General features: G+C 46.2%; 2 protein-coding genes across 2 annotated transcripts; both read right to left on the bottom strand.

Moving 5' to 3' along the window:
• Positions 1 to 1,773: 1,773 nt before the first annotated feature.
• gabpb2a (GA binding protein transcription factor subunit beta 2a) lies at positions 1,774 to 13,135 on the bottom strand. The gene is made up of 8 exons (XM_036515612.1): positions 12,973 to 13,135; positions 10,589 to 10,696; positions 9,544 to 9,711; positions 8,650 to 8,844; positions 7,742 to 7,880; positions 4,555 to 4,722; positions 4,070 to 4,188; positions 1,774 to 3,043 (listed from the first exon to the last, which is right to left on the bottom strand). Exons 2-8 carry the CDS (start codon positions 10,694 to 10,696, stop codon positions 2,669 to 2,671), a joined length of 1,272 nt encoding a protein of 423 aa, XP_036371505.1. The 5' UTR covers positions 12,973 to 13,135; the 3' UTR covers positions 1,774 to 2,668.
• Positions 13,136 to 15,743: 2,608 nt separating this feature from the next.
• Positions 15,744 to 18,576, bottom strand: mllt11 (MLLT11 transcription factor 7 cofactor). The gene is made up of 2 exons (XM_036515950.1): positions 18,395 to 18,576; positions 15,744 to 16,358 (listed from the first exon to the last, which is right to left on the bottom strand). Exon 2 carries the CDS (start codon positions 16,350 to 16,352, stop codon positions 16,080 to 16,082), a length of 273 nt encoding a protein of 90 aa, XP_036371843.1. The 5' UTR covers positions 16,353 to 16,358; positions 18,395 to 18,576; the 3' UTR covers positions 15,744 to 16,079.
• Between the last annotated feature and the right edge of the window lie 8,480 nt (positions 18,577 to 27,056).

Here is a 27,056-nt window from a genome sequence, read left to right as displayed (position 1 = left end):
AGTGAGGCAAATGTTTTTGCATATGTCTGAAGCACAGGCCTGTCTCTAAGGCCTGCCTTCACATTACGCACCTGGTACTGAATGCTCACAGACTTAACGGACCACTGTAGTTGCCATTTTAAATGGGTGGACAGTGCTGCTTGTTGAAAAAAGCTTCCGACTACTTGCCAAGCATTTTAACTAAATATTTGTTTAGATAAATCTACAAAAAAAAAACCCTGAAAAAACCTATATGAACAGACCCAATGAAATTTCTGTGGTAATTCACCTGTCCAATCAGGTTAATCTCTTTAAGTGTAGTGCCACCTGCTGGTTGAGGTAAGGAGGAGTAACTACCCCCAAAAAAAGATCATCTCAGACATCAACACAACTACCAGCTCTACTTGCAGACACCTATACTGATCCTACTAATTTCCTTTAACATGTGTACGCTGTCAGGTAGCAGACGATGAAAAAATGATAATAGTTACATCTTCAAATGTGGGAGAACCCCACCCTTCTCTGAAAAATTAGTAACCCGGATGTTCTATCGCAGAGCAGGGACAACTTTACCATGAAGATGTCAGACACCCCTGTCCTTCACACCTAACCTGGTTACACATGTTAAACAAGTTTTTTTTTTTTCACCAACACACCTAATGAACCAAGGAAAGCCATAACCTGGAAGGACCCCACGATTAATAATTAATCAGAGTCCAGAGTAAAAAAAAACAACAACACAAGTTATACATGTATAAAAAAAAGCAAGTTCTGTAGAGTAAGTTATCTGCATAATATTCACTTCAACCAAGGGGAAAAAAAAGCAACTTGTCATCTTCAACAGACACACTTATGGGTTTCTACATGAAAAGGAGGGACAGACAGAAGGCCCTCATCAAACCAGCGGTTTCTCCCTCAGGCATTGTGAACAGGACCCTACAGTGCAAGTCCAGTAGGCAGGAACGGGGTCTATTTCCAGGGTAAGAGAGGGAAAAGCTGAAGGGTCACGGCCAGAGGAGAGGGGGAAGAGAGTTCAGTCTTTCCCCCCTGCAGCGGCCACACCAGGATCCCAAACGACGACCCAGTAGATTCGGGTTCTTCAGCGGAGGCTGCCTGCTCACCCTGACTCCCGACACTCTCTGGATGACGACCACAGACACGCGTGAAGTTCTTCTGCGTTACAAAGTATGCATGGTTTGCCCAGGAAGACGACTGTGATCAGCACAGCGATGCATTGCACTAGACCTGGTCCAGCACGCACTGGGCTCAGGCAGACACCCTACCCAGCATGCAATGCTTCAGCAGTCCTTACAGAGAGAAGCTGCTGGAGGTCCAAAGAGAGAGAAAGACAGCGGGGGAGAGAAACAGAGGGAGAGGGAGAAAGAGAGAAAGGAGGACATCCTTCCGCATCCATAACGGCCAACGTAATGGAAAACACTTCGCAGGCCATTAGCGACTATCTGACAACAATCAATTAGCCGTTAATTACAGCGAACGACACAGGACTGCGGGCCCGAGGAACGCCAGGAAGTTCACGGCAAGGACGCCAGGCACTGAGCGGACGCCGAAGCGGAAACGCCGGCGAGGAGAAGACAGGAGAACGCAGAGAGGAGCCGAGGAGATGCACAGCGAGGGCATCTGACACACTTCACTCACAGCCGCGCCGGGGGGGCTGATTATTCGCTCTGCAGGAGCCCAGATTGGCAGAGTCCATCACTGGTTTCATTGGCACCTTGGGGGTGGGTGGTCTACGGAACACGTGCGGTCGTCGCCGCGGGCAACGCGAAAGAGCGCTGATGCCAGCGACGCAAAGGTACTTTGCACTCAGGAGGACAAAGTTGAGGAGATTTCTGACAGCGCTGAGACGTATATAGATATAAAAAAGGAAAAGAAGCGGGGGAGGATGCTGTAACAGTGTTCTCACTTTCACTGCTCGCTGCCTGCCACCCACGAGCTCTCGCAGGCAGAGAGCTGTGACCAGCCGCTGTGGAGGAAAGGTAATCTGGAGACACGGGGAAGAGAGACGCCGGATCAGTGAGTCTGCGGGAATGACACGAGTGTACGAGTCCCACCTGAGGGAGCGTGCGTCCCTGATAGCTGTGTGTGCCCAATATCCTTGCCTGCCCTTCGCCCGTTAAAGGATTTTTCCATTACTGCAACAGGAGGTGAGGTGCAGTTCCTCTCCCACTAAGCTTTCAGAGCTCCTGCTGGAGAGAACAGGCTGCTGACAGCCAAACCTACACCCACGTCTGCGGGCGAACATTAGCCAGGTGAAAAGCGTCTGAGCGCTGCCAGAAACCTTCAGAAAGTGCAGCTGTAGTGCTCAGGGTGCAGCCAGGGATCAGGTGACCGGAGATGTCCAGTAAGGCGGCAGTGACATTTCTCAACAACTCTGGGCCTTACTTCCCCTACGCTGCTGCCTCTCTTCGCTCCCCTGGGCTTCTGTGTCATGTGAACATTACGTCCCCAACACACCCCCTCCCGTCTGGCCCTCACCCCAAACAATCCCCACCCCTGTGTCCCTCCCCTGGCTTCTTCACACATGTCCATTTTGGGGGGGGGGGGGAAATTTCAACAACAGGAATAAAAATAATTATTATAATACAAAAACGAAAAAAAAAAGAGAAAAGGAAGTGAAACAGGACGCCGCCCGTCCCGTCCGTGTGCCGTCCCCCTCTGAGGCCTGCCGTTACGAGGCCACCTCGGCGTGGGCCGACTCCGCCTCGCCCGGCGCCGTCACCTGTTCCTCCGTGGGCTCCAGGGCCAGCTCCTCCGCCTTGATGAGGATGGCTCCCTCAGGTAGCACCAGCACCTCCTCCCCCTCCACCCCCGGCCCCTCTGCCTCCCCCGCCTGCGCCTCCTCCTCCCGCGGGCTCTTGCCGCCAGCGGCAGGGGCGGCGGCGGTGCCATTGGCCTGGCCGTGGCCCATGGCCTCCAGCTTGAGCCGGTACTGCTCGGCCTCCTGCTCCTTCTTCAGCAGCTGCTGCCGGTACTCCTGCGCCTTGCGGTTGGCCTCCTGCAGCTGCTTCTGCAGCAGCTCCCTGCTGTCCTTCTCCGCCGCCTCCTGGAGAACGAGGGACGGAGGTCACACCGCAGCCCACGCCCCGCCTACACAGAGAATGGAATCACACACCACAACCCCCCCCCCCCCGATCACGCCCACTATTGCGCCCACACCCTTCCCAGCGTGCAACGCTCTCATAGCCAGGAAATGTTCCCTGGGAGATGGTGCTGAGAAAACGTGGGCTGGGATACTCGCTGGACTCTCGACTGCCTCTCCCACACACCCACACACACACACACACACACACACACACACACACACACACAGGCACACACAGGCACACACAGGCACACACAGGCACACACACACAGAAACACACACACAGAAACACACACACAGAAACACACACGCGCCAGCATCTCAGAAGAGCCTTTTACATAAGACCTGTTCTGCTCTGCCAAACTGGCAGACTGGTATAGTTATTACTGCACAAACTTTACCAGTGTGAGAATCGCACACACACACTCGGCCTCAGAGATTACTATCTGCACTTGGCGTACATAGCAAATCCTGAGGTCACTGCCAAAGTCAGGCGCCAAACAAGGGGATGCGCTGGCCAGATGGCACGGGCCAACAGTGTGAATCTGCTGCTCGGGACACCAGTGCACATCTGCCGCACTGGTACGGATCCCGCGAAAAACGTCGCCATTTTCTGCCCTGCCCAGTGGAGCGCTGCCGATCACACTGACAACTATAACCACAGCGGTAAGAGCTCCAGTTAGAATGAATGGAAACGACATTCACGCCATAATGCGAACTATAAAACTGGCCTAGAACAGTAACCACAGATATTTTTGTGATCACTTCCAGAAACACTTTTCTATGCATAATAATATGCCAAAATAAACATAAAATGCATAAGTCGGATAAATCAGAGCTATTTTTTAAACTAATGCAGAGGTCACTGTAAAAAAAATCATGTTTCTGAATAGACCCAACTGGCAGGTGTTTTTAGACTAATGACAGGGATAGTTACCATTGTGGTTATCATTCTCAGTGTGACCAGCTACGCTCGACCTCACTGACCTTGTCCTGGGGATCCGTGTGATTGGCTGCTGACTCCACTCTCCTCTTGCGGGAAGGCGGGGGCTGGACCTCCTCTTCCACCACCTCCTCTGCCACCTGACCGGCTGGCACGGCCACCACTGTGCACACGACACCAAAAAACAAGGCCTCAGGGCGTGACCCTCCAACTCTACCCTCCTGCCAAACAGCCTATGATCCCCTTTCTTGTCCCTGAAGGGGACAGAGTCTCAGCTGAAATGGGTCACAAGATCACTTCTGGTCTAGATTTCTGCACCATAAGACTATCAATCTTTAATGACCGTTGCACCAGTTTTCAAAATGGCAACTCTTTCTCCTTTAGCTTCATTTGAAGGGTTATAGCTAACATGAAGCTGCTGGGACTGCAGACAGCATTCAGTTTACATTAGGCATACTACAGGTACATTACACTACTCCCTGATCCTGGCTAAAAACTGATGTGTGACGGTTCGCCCCCTAGTGCTCACTCTGCTGCCCGTGCTGCATGGTGACGAAGAACTGCTGCCCCAGCCCGCCCGTCTGCAGGTTGCCGTACTGGTCCGTCACTATGGTGATGACCCTCTGACCCCCCTCGCCCACCATGTGCTGGATGGCAGAGTCCACCGATTCGGCGGCGATGACTTCCTCGGAGTCGCCTGGCGGAGACAGAGAAGGGGAGGGGGGGCAGAGGTCAGTCCCGGGAGCCCTGGACAGTGTGGCTGTGTCACGAATCTGCGGTCAGCTTAGCGCGGATGCTCTGCAGCTAGCGGGGCTAATGAGTTAGAGAGAGTACATTTGGCAGTAAGGGCAGGACTTTTTCAACGCATCACAACACATTGAGGAAAAAGAACTGAGAGACACAACAGCAATGCTGTTTCCAACACTCAGAAACTCACCCCCATACCCTGGTCATTTCCAACAAAATAAAACAGGCACAGCTGAATAAGAAGCTTTGTGAAATATGAGGTAAAGGGTTTTAATTTCAATCCTATCTGGTACTGATACATGGCAGGCTGTTTGTTATCAGTCTCATATCCTGAGCTGAAAGCCTTGTTTTAATGCCAGTACAGGAGAAGACAGTGTTATCGATAACACTGAACAATATGAGCTTGTGAGACAGGTAACAGCGAGGCTGGTAACAGAGCTATTTTTACACTGTTCAATGTAGAGGGTGATGAGAGAGATTTGGCTATACTGCTCTTTTTCACTGCGCTGCTCTTTACCAGATTTTCAGGTAGCGACTGAAGGCCAACATTTTCTTTCTTCGTCCTTCATGTGGTCCGGTTGTTCAGAACGAGTCAAAGGACCGCATTACTGGGTGAATTTTTAACCGGCTCGCTAAAGAGGCTGGCTGTATTGATTACCGATGAGAGCTCCATAGATTATGTAATACAGGCAGCCACAGGGAGCAACATATTGGCTGCCCAACTGTAATGTGGCTGTAGACAACACTACGTGCAACGCATAATAATTTCACTTTGCTGTGATATTAAAAAGGGCTTCATGTAGCAAGTGACAGAATGTGATGGCAACAGTTTATTTTATTTGGTTTATGGACACATTTATCAAGAGCAACACGCATATTAGACAGTCTGTGTACTCATCTGAGCACTTCCCGAAATCATTAAGGTTCAGCACCTTGCTCAAGGGAACAGTGGCTTTCCCCCACTTGGGAACTGAACTTGTAACCTACTGTTATGATGACAGAAGTCCTGACTTCTTGGTGTGCTATGCCTGAATTGGCTATGGGAGCAGCACTACAGTGGAGGAAACAGATTCCCCTGGAATCATTACAGGAACAGAGGAGGCCACGGCCACAATGTGCGTGCACACACACACACACACACACACACACACCCAACAGAGGCACCATACTCATAACTTCCCTCACACGCTCATACACAAACATGCATACACACATAGCACATAAATATGCACAACACACACTCGCTTGTGGACGCATTCATGAAATAATCTCCACACGCACAACGCACAGACATGCACACAAACAGTAACATACGCACACATACACATACCCATGTATAGACAGGCACAAACACAAACAGACAGACTCGCATATAGGCGGGCACACACACACACACACACACACACAATCTACACAGACTCATGTCCGTCCACACACACGCACACACTCTCACACACACTCACACACACTCACACACACTCACACACACACACACACACACACACGCGCACACACACTCACACACTCTCACACACACACACACACACGCGCACACACACAATCTACACAGACTCATGTCTGTCCACACACACGCACACACACTCACACACGCGCGCACACACACACACACGCGCGCACACACACACACACACTCACACACACAGACTCCATCCTCCTCTGTTCCAGGCTATGGAGCAATCCTGTGCAGCGGAGCGGAAAGGCTTTCTCAGGACAATCCTCTCGGCGTGTCACTCCCAGCGCTGGTATGAGAGCGATCCTGTGCTAGAGCGGCTTTATGCTCCCTGCGCGCACCCCTCCGCAGCCCAGGGCCCCAAATCCACACCCCTCCGCAGCCCAGGGCCCCAAATCCACACCCCTCCGCAGCCCAGGGCCCCAAATCCACACCCCTCCGCAGCCCAGGGCCCCAAATCCACACCCCTCCGCAGCCCAGGGCCCCAAATCCACACCCCTCCGCAGCCCAGGGCCCCAAATCCACACCCCTCCGCAGCCCAGGGCCCCAAATCCACACCCCGCCGGATCAGCCCGCCGCGCCGGCTCAGTTTCAGCGGGAAAAACGCGGGCGCTCAATCAGAAAGCCTGCCAAGCAAGCACACGCTGCGTGTCTGGTGAGCGCTCAGCTCGCTGCAGACCTGTGGTGTCCGTAATTACACCTTTATCAGCTCTGTGCAGCGACTTATCCTGCCTCTTTCGCCGTTTCTTTTTTATTTCTATTTTTGATTTGTTTTATGTCTAACCTCATCCTTGCAAACGGTGCCATGGTTATGTCTGCACTTCCTCCAGCATGTTTCTTTGGTATATCAGATACCTAGCAGCTTATGGACAGCTACTGTAGATACAGATCTGACTAAAGACATTCAGTTCCCAGCACAGAGAGCCTCCATCAATCTTTCTTGGTGCCTGAGCCATATGTGACCCTTCGGACAGTTATCCCCATGTCTGTCACTCCACCTAACCCTAACCCTAACCCTAACCCTAACCCTTCGGACAGTTATCCCCATGTCTGTCGCTCCACCTCTGTTTGCACCAGTGGTGCGAGAGAAGGTAACAGATTGCCTAGCTGCTACAAATTCTGTCCCGTTTTATTAAACCACACGCAGCCAGCTACATAGTCGGCTAATGTTACCTGGAAAGTTACGCATTCAGATAGGTCCTGGTGATACTTTCAGAGTTTATTCTCTTTCTATTCTGGTTTTTTTTTTTTTAAACTTTTTTGTTTAACGGATCTTCTTAAACATGATTTTGTGGCCTCATATTCACATACCCTGCCCTTTTTTGTCGCAAGAAAGGTACATGAAATGCAAACATATATTTTATCATGTTAGATGTGTCGCTCGCTAGCCAATACCACGGTCGCATCCCCAGCTAGTCTGACGGCACTAAGTACCTGTCAGCTGCACCACGTGGGCATCTGGTGGCCTGAACGGGACAGGTGGTGCCACCGGCCCTACCTGAGGTAGTCTTGGCGGTTGTAGAGATGAGGTCGGCGAGGTTGACCACCCCCCCGGAGGAGATGATGAACTGGGGGGTCACAGCGCTGCTGGGCTGGCTGGAATCGGGGTTCACATTCACCTGGTTCTGCATCCCCTCCTGGACACACACAAACGCACACACAAACACACACATACACATGTCAAGCGGAGGAGACAGCAGCCCCTAGCAACAGCTACAGCTCCCACTAATGAAAGCCCTCAGGTGTGTACCACATTGATCCCTGCTTTGTTTGCCTTTTGATTTTTTCTTCAGTTATGATAACAAAAGCACCAGGTCCTTCCCATTCAATACGTGCAGCAGGAAGTTACAAGACCCAGATCTTCTGCGTAGTCTCTGACAACGCAATAGCAACAACACTTGCACTTATTAGTTTGCCCTCTGTTCTGAAGGATGCTGGCGGCAAACTTTGTGATGATCAAACCCCACTCTGCAGGACAACGTGAGAGTTTCCAATGAGAATGCAGTCATAGGACAGGGCAGTGGCAGGCTCTCAGCTTTCACAGGTTGCAATAAAACGGTGTCAGTGGCTGGCTAACATCGAGAAACATCCCTAGCTTAGAGCTAGAGCAGTTGAAAAAAATGCTTGACAGTACAGTCTACTCAAACACACCCATCCTCACACTTCCTGCTTTATGGACTTAAGGCATTAAAGCTTCCCCGCAGGCAAAAATTCCCTTCAAGCACCAATTATCTTTTCCTTGAAAACAGAACGCAACAACTGGAAGTCACCACAGGGGGGCGACATTACAGCTGCCAAAGATTCAGGTTCAGCGGCCCTTGGAGAAACGGTGTCTCGGGAAGCAGCTTGTGCAGAAACCACCCGAGGAGGGCGCCGAAAACGTGTCAGGTGAGACAGGTGCCGCACCTGTAGTAAGACCATGAGCTCGGTGTTCTGGTTGTCCGCGGCGATGTCAAAGGGCGTCTTGTCGAACTTGCTGAGGGCGTGGACGTCGGCGCCGTACTTGATCAGCAGCTCCACCACGTCGCGGTGGCCGTGCTCGGCCGCCCAGTGCAGCGCCGTCATCTTCAGCATGTCTTTGGCGTTGATGTCAGCTCCGCTCTGCTGGGGGGGAGGGGGTAGAGTGGCCACAGATCAGCAGGAGAGAGCAGAGACAGTCTCCATGGAATCACACACATTACACTTGATCTTACACATTCTGTCTTCCACAATAACTTCAAAACCACTTCTCTTCTCGTATGACTTTTGATTTCGTAACAATCTGCTTTGTTGACAATAATCACTTCAAAGTCTATGCTTTTCACCTTAAAAGCTGAAGCCTGCTATTGGTTTCAGCCTCTTCAAATAAACATTCCACAAACGGTTTCCATTCCACAAACAGCAGGTTTCTATTAATAATCTCAATTTGATGTGGTTTGCGCTTTCAGAGATTGTTCATTGAAATTAATTAGTGAGAGCTTTAGATGAGTGATCATAGTGAATTTGGTGGTCCTCACTGTCCCCATTTTCAGAAAAAGCTCCCTCCCATTGTGAGTGCTTAAGAAGATTTTGGTTTGTATAACCTTCATCACAGGATTGCTCATGGCGATGGTTAAAAAATTCCTCAATATGAGTAATTGCCTGTTCCTCAATTTTTGAAAAACAGCCTGTTCAAAAGCAATTTTATTCAGAGCCCTGGTGAAAACTCTGCACTTATCTCGACAGCTGAAAAACCAGCAACATGAAGTAAACGGCTCAACCTGCTCTACTTCAAAAATCGCTGTTTAAACCTCCGATCAGGGGATGAAAAACAATGCCTACCCCAACAAGCAGCTCCACGATGAGGGCGTGGCCTTCCGCAGCCGCCATGTGCAGAGGGGTCCTGTCCACTTTGGTTCGGGCGTCCCGGCTGACGCCTGCCCTGAGCAGAACTTCTGCGGTGGAGTAGTGTCCGTGCTGGGCAGCCAGATGCAGGGGGGACGTCCCCAGCTGAAAAAAGGGGGGAGCGGTGTCACCAAAACCCAAACTTTACATGCAGTTTGAGCAGAAGAGAGCCACAATGTGTTTTTATAGTCTTTGGCCACCTCTTGTGTGGGATGTGTAGCATAATGGTAAGAACCAGTATACCTGAAGTAAGGAGCAGGACTCGTAACCAAAAGGTTACTAGTTCCATTTCCCACTGGGGCACTGCTGCTATACCCTTGGGCAAGGTTCTTAACCTAGGATTGCCTCAGTAAATACCCAGCTGTTTGAATGGATAATGTGTAAAACTGTAACCTGTGGAAGTTGCTCTGGATAAGAGCGTCTGGTAAATGACAATAATGTAATGTAACGTTAATAAAAAAGGAGAGGCTGTCCTTGAGTGGGGAGACACCTGAGGTTATCGCTGTGCAGCAGCTGCACGCATTAAAACCTAACTGCAGTGTGCTTTCAGGTCTCTTAATCAGAGGCTCCGGTGAGCAACAGGAGGTGCAAATCAGCCAACATCCACACTCAGAGATGGCCCAAATAATAATGTGTTCTTTATGTAATTAATTTATTCTATGATACAAATATCCTATGTTTTATTTAATGCCTAAATTAAGAAATATTTAAGTATCCCTTCTGTGTGTGGGCTTTTTATCTCAATTAATGTCATGTTTAAACTCACACCTCAACTTTACGTGAATAACAGCAAATTTATTCAAATTATTTTTAAAATGCCTTGACAGTGATTTGGGGCAAAGCACTGGGAGTCAGTCTCTGCCACTGTGTTCACATTTCAGCGCTGTACAACTAAGTCATCTTAAACTATGGGCCACAACAGACAATTCTCCAAATGGGTTGATGGGACCAGTGTTGAGGCTACAGCAGCGGGGAGCATTACCCAGTCCGTGGTGAAGGGAGCGCCGTTGGCCATGAGTGACCTGACATCATCATCCTGACCCTTCCGAGCCGCTTCCAGCAGACGCTTGCCTAGGTCCACCAGTGACATCTAAAGAGCAAGGGGAGACAGCGTACGGTAAAACTGCCAGTGTGGAAACAGCCTCTCTCTGTGGATTCTGCTTTGAGTTCAGATGAAGTTCTCATTGACTTCAGCTCAGTTGAGCTGGTAACTGAAATATGGTCCTGCCTCGACATCTCTAACATTTAGTCTTCTGCAGTAACAGTTAAAGTTACTGCAGTAGATGTTAAAGTTGTTTTTCAGGATGTTTTAATATCTGCCACCTGGACAAATTAATATTTATGGAATTTTCCAACAGATACAATATTATGTCTGGGATGTTTTGCAGTAAATCCTTGTTTATTGTAGCATAGTATTTTTTTGCAATATGCATCATAACAAGTAGTGCATAGTTGATATGGAGTTATTTAGTTATACTGTGGTAGCAATAGTGGTGATATCTTATGGTTGGGTGGGAACAAATTTGTGTTGTATTGTCCAGCAGGTATTCTCTAATTGGGTAAATACAGTTGGGGGGACCCTTGGTGTAAGGTACATATATCAGAGTGTATCTTAATGTTACAGTTATATAACCATCAAGAATGTTGGACATAAATACGTCAACAGTCCAAGTGAGATTTATGCCATGGTTTAGTGCATATTTTACAAGAGAGCAAGACAGTGGAGGAAACAAGATATAGTTCGTAATTTACCTATATCGAAATTCAAAAAGCTGTACGATTAATACCACAAACTTTTCATTTTGAGATGCGCTCCCTTTCGGGACAAAGCAGTGGTAAACTTCTTTGGAGTAACTTTTTTTCCCCGCTGGAAACTTGCGTTTTCGGATACCCATCATTCCTCGTTTGGAATTATTAATTTGACCTAAAGTTGTCTAAATTCCGCAGCTCACGGACAGTCATTTTTTCGGTTGTGTTTTGTGTTCCCTTACACTCCCACGCGTTCTCAAAATCTGCTGAAGCCACACGTCGACAAACACTTGACATCTGTTGTTTCAATAACATTTCAATTTCTGTCTCAAAGCCAATAGTTTGGAGTAACCTACCAATAAGCTTTCGCGGCCATATTTAAACAGTAGCAGGACACACAAGCAATCGGTGCACTGTGGTGGTCGCCCGAATAAGACTACTTGACTATAGCATACGGTTAACTAAACCCCACTTGCAAACTAACACCATTTTCAGACTAATTTTTGATCTAATTCCCTCTCATAAAACATAACTTTAGCCATGGATGGGGTTCAGGTTTGCATCAAGTTGTACTGGCTAGCTGTCGAGCTAGGAAGATGTAGCGCCTCGACTGTATGTTACAAATGCATTCCACCTTTACGATGACACATTTCATCTAGCTGACTAGTCAACACTGTGCCCAACGCACGGCTACAGCATGAAGCACGTTATATACCGCAGAAACGGGATGCGAAAGTTAAGCGCACAAACAGCGATCCAATTAAACATGGCAGTGGCTGAGAGACCAGCAGCCATCTTATTGCCGCAGCTAACTGATAGCGCAGCAAAACAACACAGAAACAGCGCGGGATCGCCGTGGACAAACCACGTCTTCACAAAAAAAGCACAACATTAACCGAGTTTAAACACACGGTTAGGACAGGAAACCGTCTTTAATATTTAGTTGTCGGTGTTCCGGGGGAAGTCGGATCTGAAATTCCTATTTAAACTCGCAGAGGAAAAAACCACTTCCACATCCGGTCGGTAAAACATTGTCACGGTGCGCTCAAAGGCTTTCCAACAACTTTTACAAGTACGTAAGACAGCTCGCTTGATTGACTTTGCTTTAACAGAATTATATTAGCGATATTCGTTTTCTGATCGCTAGTTTTCATAGCAATGGTACCTTTTTGAGCTGACGCATCGGCGCATTGTTGTTTCACTGAGTTGTAGATTGTTAGTCTAACTTGGCTAAGGTTAACTTCAGGCGATCATGAGGTGTCACTTGCCATTTAGCTAGCTGCATAACATAAATCACTTTCCACCACAGGTAGCTAACAATAAATTTGCAGAATTTCATTTACCTGCCAATAACTACAGATAATGGGAACTACAAACCACTAGCATCGATGCTAACTAAGTAGCATACCGCCAATACCACGTGGAGTTAATTAAGAGTCACTGTTTACCCGCTGAAACGAATGGCTAGCTAGCTAATGCGGTAAAGTTAGCAGCGTATCCATTTTCAAAGTAATACATTTTAAAAGTAAGTTTATCCAGCTGACGAAAACGTTACAGCTAGCCAGCTAACGTTAGCTACTTTTTGTTAAGCCATGTGTTTGGTAAGGGTGTACTTACCTCGCTGTGGAGGAGAGGCCGTTCGCTAACGTTAGTTTTCGTACATGTATCTAGCCTCTCCAGGTCAGTTGGTTTATTTTCTCTAGTCTTCGCACAACTTTGGAAAATAAATATTTATTATTGTTTTTCCCAGCAGTGGCTCAAATATGGCGGCTTGCGCGACACCGGAAGTGGAAACTGAGGCGGACGCCCCCCTCTCTTGGGGCGGATGAATACTCCAGTTATAATTTGATGAGTTTGGGCCTTCGTGATTTTTTTTCGTAAGGCCAGGATATTGTCAGTATATTTACGACATATCCAAGGATGCCAAGTGCACTCTATATTTAATATTTTAATTTAAAGCGCTTAAATAGGGGTAAACCAGAGATAACAATGGGCGTTGCGGATCCTAGTGCTCAAGTGTCGCTCAAGACTGAAAATCCGATCATAATATGTCGTGGTCGCTAGGTGGCAGTAATGTCTAAAACACGGACACCTTAGCAAAATTCATTTTTAAAGGAGTCTGATATCACTGGTATACTGTTTACCGTGCTGTAACCGTAGGAGACTTTGACTCGGTGTTAACTATTGGATTTAAACAAAACTACGAATTTAAATTTCAGACTCTGCAGTCTTTCAGAATTCGATTGTGGGATTGGACATTGTCAGCCTGAATATATCTCTTTGTTGGTCTCCAAAGTTCAAGAAGCGGATTGCTGCTGCTTTAAATCTTAAACAAGATTTAAGACACCATTTTTAAAACAGAATATTGAATTTAATTGTTGGTAATGTAAAAGTATTTGCATCCACTTTGAGATTTTGATCCAGTTCAGATGTTTTGTGCATCCCACTCTTTGGCTTGATGGTTGTTAAGCTGTCAAATAAAATTAATTAGTTTTGTTTAATTTGTGTTGTCTTGTTTCATAGAAAGCCTAAATAGCTGTCTTTGTCCAATATTTGTAATAGACAGAACACAACGTTTGACCTGACCTTCCTCACCTGCTGAAACCTGTTTAATCTCAGTGAAGCTCATCAAATATTCTAAGGATAGTGGACTTTGGAGTGCCATAGGTATGGATATGTGAACATATGTAAAAGTTTGACAAGGTATATCTCTTTGTTTCTACTTTGTATTTGTATACTTTCTTATGTTTTATCACAAAGGTTACGTAGGATATGTGCTGTGCTAGTAGAAAAAAGGGAAATGAGGTATCCAAACCATTGGAAAAACAGCAAAAAATGAACTTTCAACACTGGCTAAAGGTCAATGTCCAGGTCTCTTGGTACTATCTCTAAATAATATATACCGCTTCACAGCAGACTGCCAGGGCTGTGATTGCAGTACCTTTATGTGACAATTAAATAGAGCATGGCAAAGTGTGTGCAGGGTAGCAGCATCCACAGGTGACCCTTATGTGGTAGGATAAATGACATTCTGCACATAAAACAGTCTGGGGTAGGGATGAAAACTATGCATACACACAGCTGATAAATGAGTCCTCTGGGCTTTTTTCACTTTTAAGGCTGGGACATCAGCCAGCAGTCTTCACTTGGTCAGGAGGAGGCCGTGCTGGGCCAAATACAGTCCATAATGCACTAGGGGCTCATCTTTCTGCGTTAAGCTGCGTTAGCTTAGTTTGCCGATGTATGACATCACAGTAACCCTAAGCAGGGTCATTCTCTATGCCTGCCTGACCCTCAGTCACACCCTGTTCTTGCATACCCCTGTGACAGCTTTTTTTTTTCTCCGCTTATGTATTATTTCAGAAAATTGGCTGGATTTTTTTATTAACCTGACTATGGACAAAAACACTTCAGGGCTTTTAGGACTTTTTCCAAATGTCAACAAATTGATTGTCAACAGATTGAGTTTACTAAGATAGTATATGTATAATTGTAAAAAAAAAATCTTTGATATGGCATGCATAAAAATTTCAGCTTCAAGAATTGGCATACACTTCCTTTGTTCACATTTGCTTTATTTCACTAAAGAGCCAAACCGCTGAGATGTAGCCATCACCCTTGACAAGCGGCCAGTACACATTACCAGCCACTCAGTTTTGACTTCTGATACCTCAGGAACAGACTTATGTTCTGCTTTCAAAAGTGGTTGCTGTGGTGCAACAGTATGACAACGGTATGATCCAGCTTGAAACATTCATGACACAAATTATACACCTATATCCCGTTTCCCTCAGACATTCAAACAATAACCAGAAACTAAAGTTTTCAATCCATGGTTTTAATTCTTCTAATAACTTCTGTATTATGAACTATTCAACCCACATAATCACTGTGCTCTGTTGAGCCCTGCTCAGAGCAGACTGAAGCAGCAAAGTGGATGCTAGTCATAAATTAAATAATACTTCAAAATTAATAATTCCATAAAGTGTCTCAAAATAAAAGGCAGTTCATATAAAGCGCAAAGTGGACTGTCATGTTTTTGGCTTGCTGAGAACTTGTACAAAATCTGCCCTTGCAGACATAATAATGCTTTCTGTGGTTCTTTCCCTCTTGCAGTAAAGCCTTCCAGACATAGACACAGTGGCTGTATTTGACACACGACAGCTTTTTTTTTTTTTTTTTCTTTTAAGATACAGCTTATAGGGGTTTATCTTATTCTGTCACTTCTACCATCACAGGCCCTTCACGCCAGCTCTCATTGCAGATCTGGTTCAAGAGGTTTGCTTGAACCACCTCTGGACAAAGCTGTCAGGGGAGCCACATTAGATTAAGAGGAAGAGGAAATTAATCGACCTCTCTTGGTCCCCCAGTTCAGAAAAGGCTTTATCTTTTCAGGAATTTACACCCGTGCACAGATGAACTAAGTGTAGGTTCTCAGAAAAGGTCTATTGCAGACATGCAACATGACGTGGTCAAACTGGACAGAACTTCACACACTTAGTTGGAGGACACTACCAGGGAGCCCTGTTCTGTGTATTAAACCAGCTGATTTCTAACACTGTAGCTGTACCTTTTTTTTTTTTTCCAAGACAGTTCCTCACAACTACTGTAATATAATAGTTCGGACCGATGCAGATTCTATAGTTCTTATACAACAGGCCAGAAACTAGACAAAAGGCGTGGTCTTATCCAGGCGGGATCAGAGATGGTGGCCGTGGGAGGCCTTACAGCAGCAGGTTGAAATCCAGCGAGTCGATGCTGGCGATTGGCTCTCTCCAGTAGTTGAAGGAGTTGTACTCAGATAGCTCCGCCTCCTCATCTCTCCCCTCCCATTGGTGGGCCTTCTGGGCGCCCTTCTGCTTTTTCTCCGCCTTGCTGACCTTGGCTGACACGCTGTCGGCCAATCCCAGGCCCTCCAGCTCTGACAGGTCGAGCTCCGGGATTGGCTGCCTCCAGAACAGGAAGGAATCATACTGGGTGTTTGCGGTGTCCAGCATTTTTATCTGGTAAGGATGAGAGAAGGAAAAATAGATACACATGGATGAACAGTTAAAAATTTAATGTATTTTTGCATTGCAATATGAAAAATGATGCGTTGGCAAACTCTAGGTATATATTTTTGGCTCCTGGGTGAATCTCATTTGTACAGCATTTGATCCTCATGTTGTGTCAGTACTGAAAAAACATAGCCACAGTCTACCATTTCACCATAAAAATGTTAAGAATACTAAATGAATGCAATGTAATGTAAAGTCATCTCCGTAAACATGTATAGTCTATTTTTCACTCCAAATTGGCATGGCACTGTACTTCTTGAATCCTCCACAGCTAGAGAGAAACACTTGCAGCTAGAGCTGTCCATATGCAGCCAGTCACCAGAGCACTTCATTTTGTGGAGTGTTGTTTATTAATTTTGAATGTGTGTTACACAATTTGCCAGGATATAAAGAAACAGGTTGTGGCTTCTATTTCCTAATGTTTATCGTTTCTGGCATTAACTGATGAACTGCCACCTAACTACTGCTTCAATACCTAGTGGCTTTAAGAGCTAAATCTACTGCCACCCTGTGACATATGATCAGTGATGAGGGGTGGGGTTCTAATGCATTAGGAGTGACTCAGCCAGGGTAATATTCAGTATTCATTCATCTTTTATTTGACAATGCTGCTCTCTTTTTCTCAGTTACAAAAACACTATGGAGTCACAGCATAAAAATGAACAGCGGTATTTTGAAAAGTCTCCACTATGAAGAGTCTCGATTGTTTCATAAGAGTCGGTGATCGACAGCATGGGGTGGCTGCACCCCATATTGCATGGATGAGACATCCATCACTGATCAAACCAAGTGAACGTTTCCCTTAAAGACCGATGTCCAGATTTTACTCGCAAGCTGTGCATGATACTTTACTGTGCATACACAATTTCAGCCTTCGTAAATGATAAAGGACAAGTTCATGCTAAACTTGTCTGTAAGAACAACACACCCATTTCAGAATATTTCCCCGCTTATTTTAGGCATTGGTATGGTTTACCCACACTACGCTCTGTCGTGCTGTTGCTCAATACTGCGGCATCTGCCTAAAGCCTCCCTCTGTCTCTCCATTCCTCTTCGAAGGTCTAGTCATTCTTAATTTTAATTTAGCATGCTGCCATCATCAGCAATTTTACGGTACCGTGTTCCGAATGTTGGATCACGTGACAGGCAACCTAAAAGCAGTGGTTTATTATTGCAAATATTAACCGGTGAATCCGGTAGCCTACCGACTTCCGAGTATACCTCGCGTTTAAAAACCCAGTCCAAAACGCGAAGTATGTGAACACAGTGGGTATGTACCCCGGCATCTAATGTCAACTCACCGACTGTCTCGGTCTTAGAAAAACGTCATCCACTACCCATCTCTGCCCACTGCCCGTCGCCATCCTTTCTTTTGGGGGTACAATAGAGCGGCCCACACCCACCGGCTGGTACGGTCGCGAGCGAGCATGGAATTTTCTCGCAATGTCTTCCGCACCTTTTTTTCGTCCCCGTGCAGCATCACGCCCATTCGTCCATCATAAGGCCTAATTTAAGTCAGGGGGTCATGCAATACCAATTTACCCTAAAAATAGGTTAGCTGGCCAACTGCGTTCACAATCTAAATCTGGGCGTCGAAACATGTGACAAAGCATTCCATACATATAATTAAAACAAAATATAGGCTACAGATGACTATAGGAGGTACACATTTACCCGCAACATATCACTTAAAACACCCCATGCCTATTCCCTAATTTTCATGATTTTCAACCAAAACTGAAAACGATGTCGCAATTTAAAACGTATAAACTAAATGCGTGTCTGTTGTTGATTTTTCTAAAATATGCATCTATCCCCATTTATACCATATATTCAATCAAAATACAAACGGACAATCCGTTCAAACACATCTATGATAAGGCGAACAGGTGCCTTGAATGGAGCTCATAATGACAAATTTAAAAAAAAATGCGACGGTCCAGTTGCCAACCAAACTACCAAAATCAAAGCTGCCAGTTTACCGTTTTTGAAATCCCTGCAGCAGAGAGAACAGCTCCTTCTTTGTAGCGGTGCCGGCTTCCTCCTCGGTGAATGGCCGCTTTTGTTCAGCTCCTGAGCAATGCTCGTGCAAGCGGCTCCTCTGTATCTCCTGCAAGTGCACAGTACGCGCGCTCTCGTTCATCAGCCGGGTCCTCAGCCACGCCTACAGCAGCTCACGCTAAATTGCCCCCGCCAGATGACCCTTCACTAACAAATTTGCAACCTGATACCGTATGTCCAATGCAAAATAAAACAATAGAGTGAACCCTACATAACCGCATGGCGTGATAATCTCGAGAAATAATGAGTTTGAAAAGTGCCGATACAGAAATGATATATAAACCTGTACTGCTTTTGACATAAGAGGTCATTTTTAGTTATGCAAGATTACCACTGGTGTACTTCGCCCTGGGATTATCAGGAATTGACTAGTGGACATTGCATCGGGACCAATCTCTCTAGATCAGCTCTGACTGTTGTTCCGTAGTGGGTTTCTTAACTGGGTTTCTGTGGCACTCTTTTCAGTCATCCATATAACCTGATTCAAAACAAAGTAAAAAAACACATCTTGTCAATGGCCTTGTAGCATGCGAGCTAATACTCTGCAGGAGATTCATAGCATGCTGCTGAGATAGTGTACCCCAACCCTGCCCTGAATTTACCCTGTCATTCTGGTGTCACACCACACTGCACATTGCATGCTTGCTTTTAAAAATCACTTGCTTGTTAAATGTTCCAAATGCTTTGTGAATTAAACATGTTGCTTGATGTTAATTTAGGCTGCTAAGTGTAAAGGTGCATCAAAAACATTTCGTCAGAATCTGCCCTGTTTTGGGACAGCGGTCTTGGTTAAATCTAATCAGTGGTTACATAAATTGTTCTGGGTCATAAACCAGTTAAGGACAATGAAAAGGGGCATTAATATGCTCAAATGGTAGTAGGGTGGAAGCAAACAGAAGTTTGAGAAATAATGGTAACCCCTCTTTCAGTCGGTGTAAACACTGTCGCAACATCACCTTTCTCATTAGATGATGTCAAACTCACATCAGCATTGAATTATACGAGCCCAGCTGCAAGCCAAACCAGCGAACACATGTTCCCTTTCATCTAGGCTTGGGAAGTACTGAACAAACCAACCCTCACTTCATTTTACGCACAATACAGTTCTTATCCATTGGAGGCGCTATTTGGTTATGTCGGGGAAAATTAGCTTGAAAAAAAAAATTTAAACCTAAGAATTTCCTGATTGAAAACTTGGAACCACACCTCGGTGGCTTTTAGAGGAACTTTATGAATGCGGCGGCACGCGCTACCGAGAGAAACACCGCTTTTGCGCGAGGATATCGATGCAGCGGTAAAGTGAACCGGTCGGCTTCGCGCACATAAAACGAGGTAAGTTAACACTACGCTAATATGCCATCGATGTTCGAAAAATGGACCGTGGAAGTCTTATTGAAATAATATCGTGGCTAACTTTCGGTGTAAATGCGATTTTCTGCATTTTCAAACACCTCCTTAGAACAAAGATCTTTGAATTTGTTACACTGGCGATATATCTCGTTCTTACATAGGCTACACTACGCTGATCAGGAAACGCAAAATCATTTACCGACTTTTTATGTTAAACTTTAAACGTTAATCTGGTGTATATCGGTGACTCATTCGTTCCCAGTTCGGCGAAATAATGCTGACATGGATGAATAAACTGTTGGATTTAGCCTAGTTGGTCACCACAGGATGTATGATTGTATAAAAAGTGGAGTTAATACTTAATACTCGTTAATACTTGAGTTTACACACTGTATGCAAAGCGAGTTCATTTAATATTCGCTGTAGCTGAAATGAGGGGTATTGATCACTAGCTCATATACTTGACATTAATAACAGAATTTACATTGAACAGGAATGTATCTGTTGTAACGACAAGCAAATGATCGCTACACGCAGAGCCAGATAGGACTTAGAATAATCGTTTGTTTGAAGTATGAGATTGTCGCGCACAAACGAGCGGTCACTTACTGCGTTACGTGTTAGTCAACTTCATGGGGGGGGGGGGGGGGGGGGGGTTTATTGTAAATAATTAACTACAATGGCTTTCTTGTTCCTCGTTCTGATTTCAGTGGACTCTCACACTCAAACGCTAAAAACAGCAGTTTCGTCACACGGAGCATGACCAGGCTACAGGTCTTTTGGCAACTGTTCAAAACAATAAATAAATAAATATCGGAAGCATTCTGTCTGTGTTTGCGTCAGTGGCCCAGTAACTTTCCCCCGGCGGGGTTGAGAGTTACTGGTTTTTATTTTCACAAGGGGAAATCCAAGAATTGGCTCGTCTGGCCATATGGAAGTTGCAAGTTACATGTAGTCGGTGGTTATGTCGCGGGGGGAACAGCGGCTCCACATCTCCCGGGGTTCTCAAGAACCGCCCATCGCTTTGGATGTTTTTGGGCTGATGTGCATTTTCGAATTTTGGAAGTGGTAATCTTCTTCCAAAAAAGCACAAGGGAGACCATTCATACCCATGCGTGCTGGAAAGGGAGTTCCACCACCGCCGAGGTCTGAGCGCAGCCACTGTGCTAACAGCTTTTCCTGCTAGCATGGCAAAACCGGACGTCTAGAACTGTGCGTTAGTTCACCCATTTCTGGGCTCTGCTGCACCATACCTTAATCGCCCCCAGCCTGCCTTGCAATTTCCATGCATCAGTATTTCCGTCTACGTTTATTTAAAATCCTGAATGTCAACGTCTGTCTCTTATCTGTTAATCTGCCTGTGACTAATCCCGTTTTTATTTTGTGTTTAATGAACCTTTCCTTATCTGGTCTTGAACCGTAGTAAACATGAGCCTGCGAGTGATCCGCTGTGGCTCTGTGTGTTCGCCCTACACTGCATGTCGCCTTTTCGCATATGTCACCGCAGGGCTTTGTATTTGCGCGTTATGTCAGCCCGTTGGCGCTGCATAGGTATTCGTTTCTACCGTTTTCCATGGCTGGGAGCAAGGAGGAGAAAGACGTGGCCCAGATGTTTCACTCGGCCTGCGTGTGATGTGATGATGCAGACGAACCCCACATGGTGCGCGCTCCCTTTGCGGTCGTTGGCGTGACTCAGGCAGGAAGAGGGACTGACGTGGGATGTTCCCATAGAGAATGCCAGCTCCCATGACTAGCTAGAAATTGAGCACCATCACTCTGCCACGAGAAAGAACCAAACTGAATGCTCACGAATAGTTTATTAGTGTGATTTATTTTCGTATATAATTATTATTATTTGCCCAGCAGACACCATTTTCAGGGTCAACCTGAATGGCTTGCTCGCATTTTTTTGTTCTGTTTTGTTTTATTTTTTTGTTTTTACATTTTAAGGGTTGTAGTTCAACAGTTGCTCAAAGGTGAAACAGCAACACCTCTCGTGGGACCCTGCAATATTTTGAATTCAAACCCTGTTCACTTACCAAGAACAGTGTAAACTATAGCTCAGCTTATACCTCAGATATTTGACTCTTTGCAGACCTTTTGTCTTTGTTGGTAATGGTTGTACTCAGTGTAGAGAAATCTCCCACAAACTGCTTGTGGCAAACAAGTCAGTTTACTTTGCTTGAGTAAGCCTGTGACTTTAGTTGCGTTAATACTGAGTGCAAAGTGGCTGAGATTTCACTTCTAAAACATGACTTGTCTGTTGCTTTGGAATGGAATTCGTTCTGGCTGTAAACTCACCACAAATGCTTTTAGGAGCAAACAAAGCACTTGCCACATGACAAAGAGTGCCTGGCAGTGGTGCCTGCTGGGAAGCGTGTTCCTCTAGAATGCCTTATCCATTTTAATTATACCCAGCAGCTATTCATAATCTCAAGAAAAAGGGAAGAAAAAAATAGCGTATAACGTATACATCGTCCCATCATATCCGCTGGTGGTGGCCATTAATTAGGGAAAGATTGCCGGGTGGCGTTCGTGTTGGCATTGGCGCTGGTTCCATAGTGTGCACTTGCTCTGAGATGGCCGCGAGGTGAGCCAAGCGGGAGTGTCCTGTCGCAGGCCGCCGTGGCGATGTCCGGCTCGGCCCGGGAGAGAACGCAAACATTGGCGGAGAGAGAGAGAGCGAGAGAGAGAGAGAGAGCGGCGCTTGTTTTCCCAGGGTTGGGGGGTGTTAGCAGCGGCACAGGCAGCTGCAGCGCGCCGTTGAACGGTCAGCGGTGGGAACCCCAGTGAAAAGCCCTCATTGTGATTCCGCCGTCAAAGAATCCACACATTTTAACCCCCCCCCCCCCCCCCCCCCCCCCCCCTTTCCCCCCCTCCCTCTCCCTCCCGGCTTTCAACTTACTGGGCCAAATCGAAACACAGTTTCCATGGCAACGTAACAGCACATGTACCAAGGCCCTGTGCCCGCCCTGAAAGAGCAGGTATTTGCCTTTGTTCCAGACTTGGTCCTCAGCCACATTCACCCTGGATTTTTATTTATTTATTTTTTTGTTCTGGTTTATTTTTTTTCCATCCAGGATAAACCATGCCAGACTGAAAACTTGAGCCAAAACATCTGGAATTATATTGCTTATAATTTACTTTTTATTTTAATTGTTGAGGAGTCGATCAAATAAATCTGAATTGGGTTTAAACACTTGACATTTAGACAAATCTTACATCAGTGCTTCGCAACAATAGCAAGTCCTCTCGCCACTTCACGCAATGCAAATGGAATTCATGGCACTTTTTTCAGTTTTATCATTTGTAATGTTGTGCCTGGTCTGTAGTGTTGTCTCCCATACGATATTAATGGATGTTAAGTCTAAGTCTATTAATAGCACCACACATCACTTTGCGTCATGTGATTGGTTTGCTACCGGCATTGTTCCATTGTCTGTCTGGAGACCTGTGACATCGGCTCTTTTTTGAGCCCCACGAGGGGACCGCAGCAGTTAGTCATGGTTCGAGACAATAGCGGGGTTTCCACTGGAGGTTTCTGGCTGTGCACCGTTTCCCTAGCAATGTTACAGGGCCACCAGCACCAGACCTGAGAAAACAGGGGATGTTGTGTTCCAGTGTTAGTAATTTCAGAGAAATTACATGGAACGCTGCAGAAGGCTCAGCTGCTGAGTGGTGATTTGATCACTGTTGTTCATTATGGCAAATGGAAAAACCCACATGCTGACTGGTGTTCCAAGTTAAGAGGAGTGACTGCGATTGGGGGAGTCCACCCTGCCTCGTTCTCAAAGTAGAATGTGATTGGCTGCCAAAATGATGATGCCAATGTACTAGTACTGCTCATCCATTGATAGGTCACAGGCCAGGTGGCTGATCATTACACATCTTTTCGTCTTAAATGTTTTGAAATTTTGGCTATTTTCTCAAAAGGCATTCCTGTAGTTTGGGATAAAATGTCTTTGCCTCCAGCAGAAAAGTACTTTGCTAGCTGTGACATAATTGTGTATTTGAAAACCTCTGAAATGGTTCACAGATTTTTGCAAATTTGGGGCAGTGTTAGACACTGGAAGCCTTCAGAGCTGTTGGCTCTGTTTTTCTGGTAGTGTTTTCATTCAGTATGCAGTGTTAAGTGCTTCACTGTTACATGGCCTCCTACTCCTGTACAGGTTGTCCCACCAGCAACCCCGACCCGCAAGACCCTAGGTGAAATAAGGCTTCCTGGCAGGAGATGATTTGATTTAGGCTGATGTCCTATTGTTCCAGCGTTTTTGGGCAGAACACACTGTTGCCCTTCTCATTGTGTATTCAAGGTGAAATTCAAACCGAAGGTTTGCAGTCTGAGTTGGGTGGAACGCAGTTCCGGTCGAGTACGACTTTGTGCGACGGAAATATCACAATGATTGACCAATATGTTTTTTTGCGGTCTGCTGAGACCAGCTCAAGCCTTTTAAAAATCGCATTGTATAACCCTACGAATGACAACCGTGTCGGTATGTGTGTATGGATCTGTGTGTCTGTATACACGTGTGTGTGTGAGCGAATGCATGTGTGTCTGTACGCATGTGTGCACGCGTGTGTGTGCATGTGTGTGTGTATTTGTTATCAGCGTTATAGCAGGTCTCTGTAGACACCCGAGTGGGTGTTGTCACTATAACAGGAAATTACTTGTCAGCACAGTGTGGCTTATTCTTGTTTTTTCTTGCATGGCTCTGCTGGAGTGTCGCAATATGCAGGAAGGTGATTGCGAGGAAGTGTGAGCCATGCCAGGGTTCGACGGGCCAGCAGGAAGTTACGTCCTTGTCGCCTTGGTTTGGGAAAAAGAGCTGTCACTCAGACGGTGTTTTTCTCATTGTTTTGGTGATGAAATCCTCTTCGCCTTCTTGTCTGCTCAGATCCTGTTTCCCTTGCTTGCATACCTTCATGTAGATGTAATAGGCGTGATCTGTTGCCATGTCAACAGACCATCAATATCAGATTTGATTGGCCTCACATCCTTTATAGATGCTATTTGGTTAGAGTTAACCCCATATAGAGGTTGGCCTGATAGACTTTATGCCTGCGTAGTACAGATACGAGTGGCCAGTTCAACACCATACAAATTGGGCATGAGAAATCTAGGACTGGCCTTTAGCTCAAGACTGCAAGGAGAAATTGTGTTGTGAAAACACAATAGGCCAAATACACCAGCCCCTCAAATTTATTGGAAGATGACCGAATTCCTATCCCCTCTGGACAGTCTGCAACAGCATCTCCAGACTGGTGATGGAGATCACAGAGTAAGAGGGGTCAAGGGTCATATGTCATCCCAGCACTCGTGGGCAGACATTGACCTTAAGAGAAACTCTGCCAGACTGCAGCTCTCTGTGAGATTCAGAGTTCACTTCCCAGGACCATGCCTTGAGCTATTTGTAGTAACGAAACCAAATACAGATTGTTTGTTCTGTGTGTTCCAAGCCTTTGGGTACTATAAATCTCACGCAGATCAGAGGACTTGCCCTGTTGAAGGGATCTGAGTCGTCCTTATTATGGGGAGGATAGACTTGATTCTTTAACATTTTTAAATATATTTTCTTATGCATTTCTCCCAATTTTCACCGAATTTGCAGCTTCTACTTGCAATACATGAAGCTTGTCTCTTTGTACCCACTCAGTGCTCACATAGGAGCACCTAAGCAAGCCAGGAACAATCCTCTGACAGCCACTCGGCTGCGTCCAAGTGTACTCACAATGCACTAAAAAATCAGCTGATGGCAGTGGGAGAATGGGCACATCCCCACAGACACCACCAAGGGACTTCACAGGTGTCTTACAAGCCGTCGGAGGGCACTGCAGCAGAAAGACAAGGGAACCCTGGCTGACCTACCCATCCCTATCCCCCCGGTGGAACGAAGCCAATTTGTTCCGCTGCTGTGTGCTGCCAGACACCATCAGCAGATGACATGGCCGGTTTCAAACCACTAATGTGCATTTAACAGCTAAAGTTTCTCTGGTGAGCTGGTGTGACCTTGAGAAGCATACTAAACCTGAAGTACCCTAGTGAATAACCAGTTGTGCAAACATATAGTTTATAAAATTTAGCTGTAAGTAGCCCCAGATAAGTTAATGATTACCAATGAATGTTAAATGATATGTCTGCCTATTTTAAAATATGTTGGCCTCACCATGAATACATGAATACATTTCTCAGTGCTTGGGGAGCTGGTGGAAGAACCAAGGGCGCTGGAACTGCTGTTCATTTGCCTCCTGATAAATCCTGAATGAATCTTGTATCTCCACCCAAAAGCTTTGGCTGGTGTCCAACTGAATCCACCTTGAATTTAATCAGATAGGAGCATCTCCCCTTAAGGTCCCTTAGAGCACATTCAACCCGATGTTAACTTCTCCAACGGGTTTTTCGACCACTGATCTTTAAGTTCTTGAAAAGACAGTTGGAGTGATTAAACTCAGGGAAAGTGTTTGGTTGGTAAATTGGCCTTAAAGGTGCAAACTGCTGGCATGTTTGCTTGGAACTGGTATATCCAACAAACCATTTTTCCCTGGAGTTGATTTCCAGATTCTTTTTCCAGTGACCAGTAAAATGAATTTCAGTCTCTGGGCATCCATCTGAAATCATAAGTGGGGGAAAACCGCCGGTAGTTTTTCGTAGCTGACGTTAAGATCTTAAGGAAAAGTCTTTGTTTAATGAGCCGCCCCCACATGTGAGCAAACCCAGAGCTGGCTTACAAGAGCAAAAGTTGAGCGAGTCGTTAGAGACCAGCTGCGTCTCGGGGCATGTTTTGCTGTTCCTCTTTACCTTACTGGGGAACTATTTTAACAGCTCATTTTAACCCCCCTGCCTTCTCCCCCCACCCCACCCCCCGCGCCACGCCTCCTCTCTGGTGTGAGTCATGAGAGGCCTCACGGTGAGGTTGCTCTAAAACGACGCGGTTCAGACATGCTGCCGCGCGGTACTGGGTGCTCTCCAGCTTCAGCTTCTTACTGCCGTCTGCCTCATTCTCTCAGCGGATACCGAATAGGCCAGCGCCGGGCCTGCGCTGCTCCGTCACGCCACGCCAAAGCTAAGGCGAAAAGGAGAAGGCCCCAAAAAGCAGGTATTACAGTCATCCGTTGGGTGTCGTCACAGGGGAGTTGTCAGGGAGACGTGAGTTTCGGGTTGGGGCGGAGACTCACCCTGCAGCTGGCAGAATTACCCCAGGGAGAAACGTACTGTAGCAGACGCGTCAAACTAAA

The sequence above is a fragment of the Megalops cyprinoides genome, chromosome 21, assembly GCF_013368585.1.
Source record: "Megalops cyprinoides isolate fMegCyp1 chromosome 21, fMegCyp1.pri, whole genome shotgun sequence".
In the NCBI taxonomy this organism is placed as follows: Eukaryota; Metazoa; Chordata; class Actinopteri; order Elopiformes; family Megalopidae; genus Megalops; species Megalops cyprinoides.
Note: the sequence above shows the minus strand (reverse complement) of the source record. Positions and strands in the feature narration are given on the sequence as shown.

What these genes read in the sequence shown, in the direction of transcription:
- mllt11 (XM_036515950.1), bottom strand. Translation starts at nt 16,352, where the DNA reads ATGCTGGACACCGCAAACACCCAGTATGATTCCTTCCTGTTCTGGAGG.
- gabpb2a (XM_036515612.1), bottom strand. Translation starts at nt 10,696, where the DNA reads ATGTCACTGGTGGACCTAGGCAAGCGTCTGCTGGAAGCGGCTCGGAAG. An exon ending in TCGTGGAGCTGCTTGTTGGG is followed by an intron (nt 8,845 to 9,543) that starts GTAGGCATTGTT and finishes CCCCCCCAGCAG; the next exon opens with AGCGGAGCTGACATCAACGC. An exon ending in CATGCAGCACGGGCAGCAGA is followed by an intron (nt 4,189 to 4,554) that starts GTGAGCACTAGG and finishes TCGTGTGCACAG; the next exon opens with TGGTGGCCGTGCCAGCCGGT.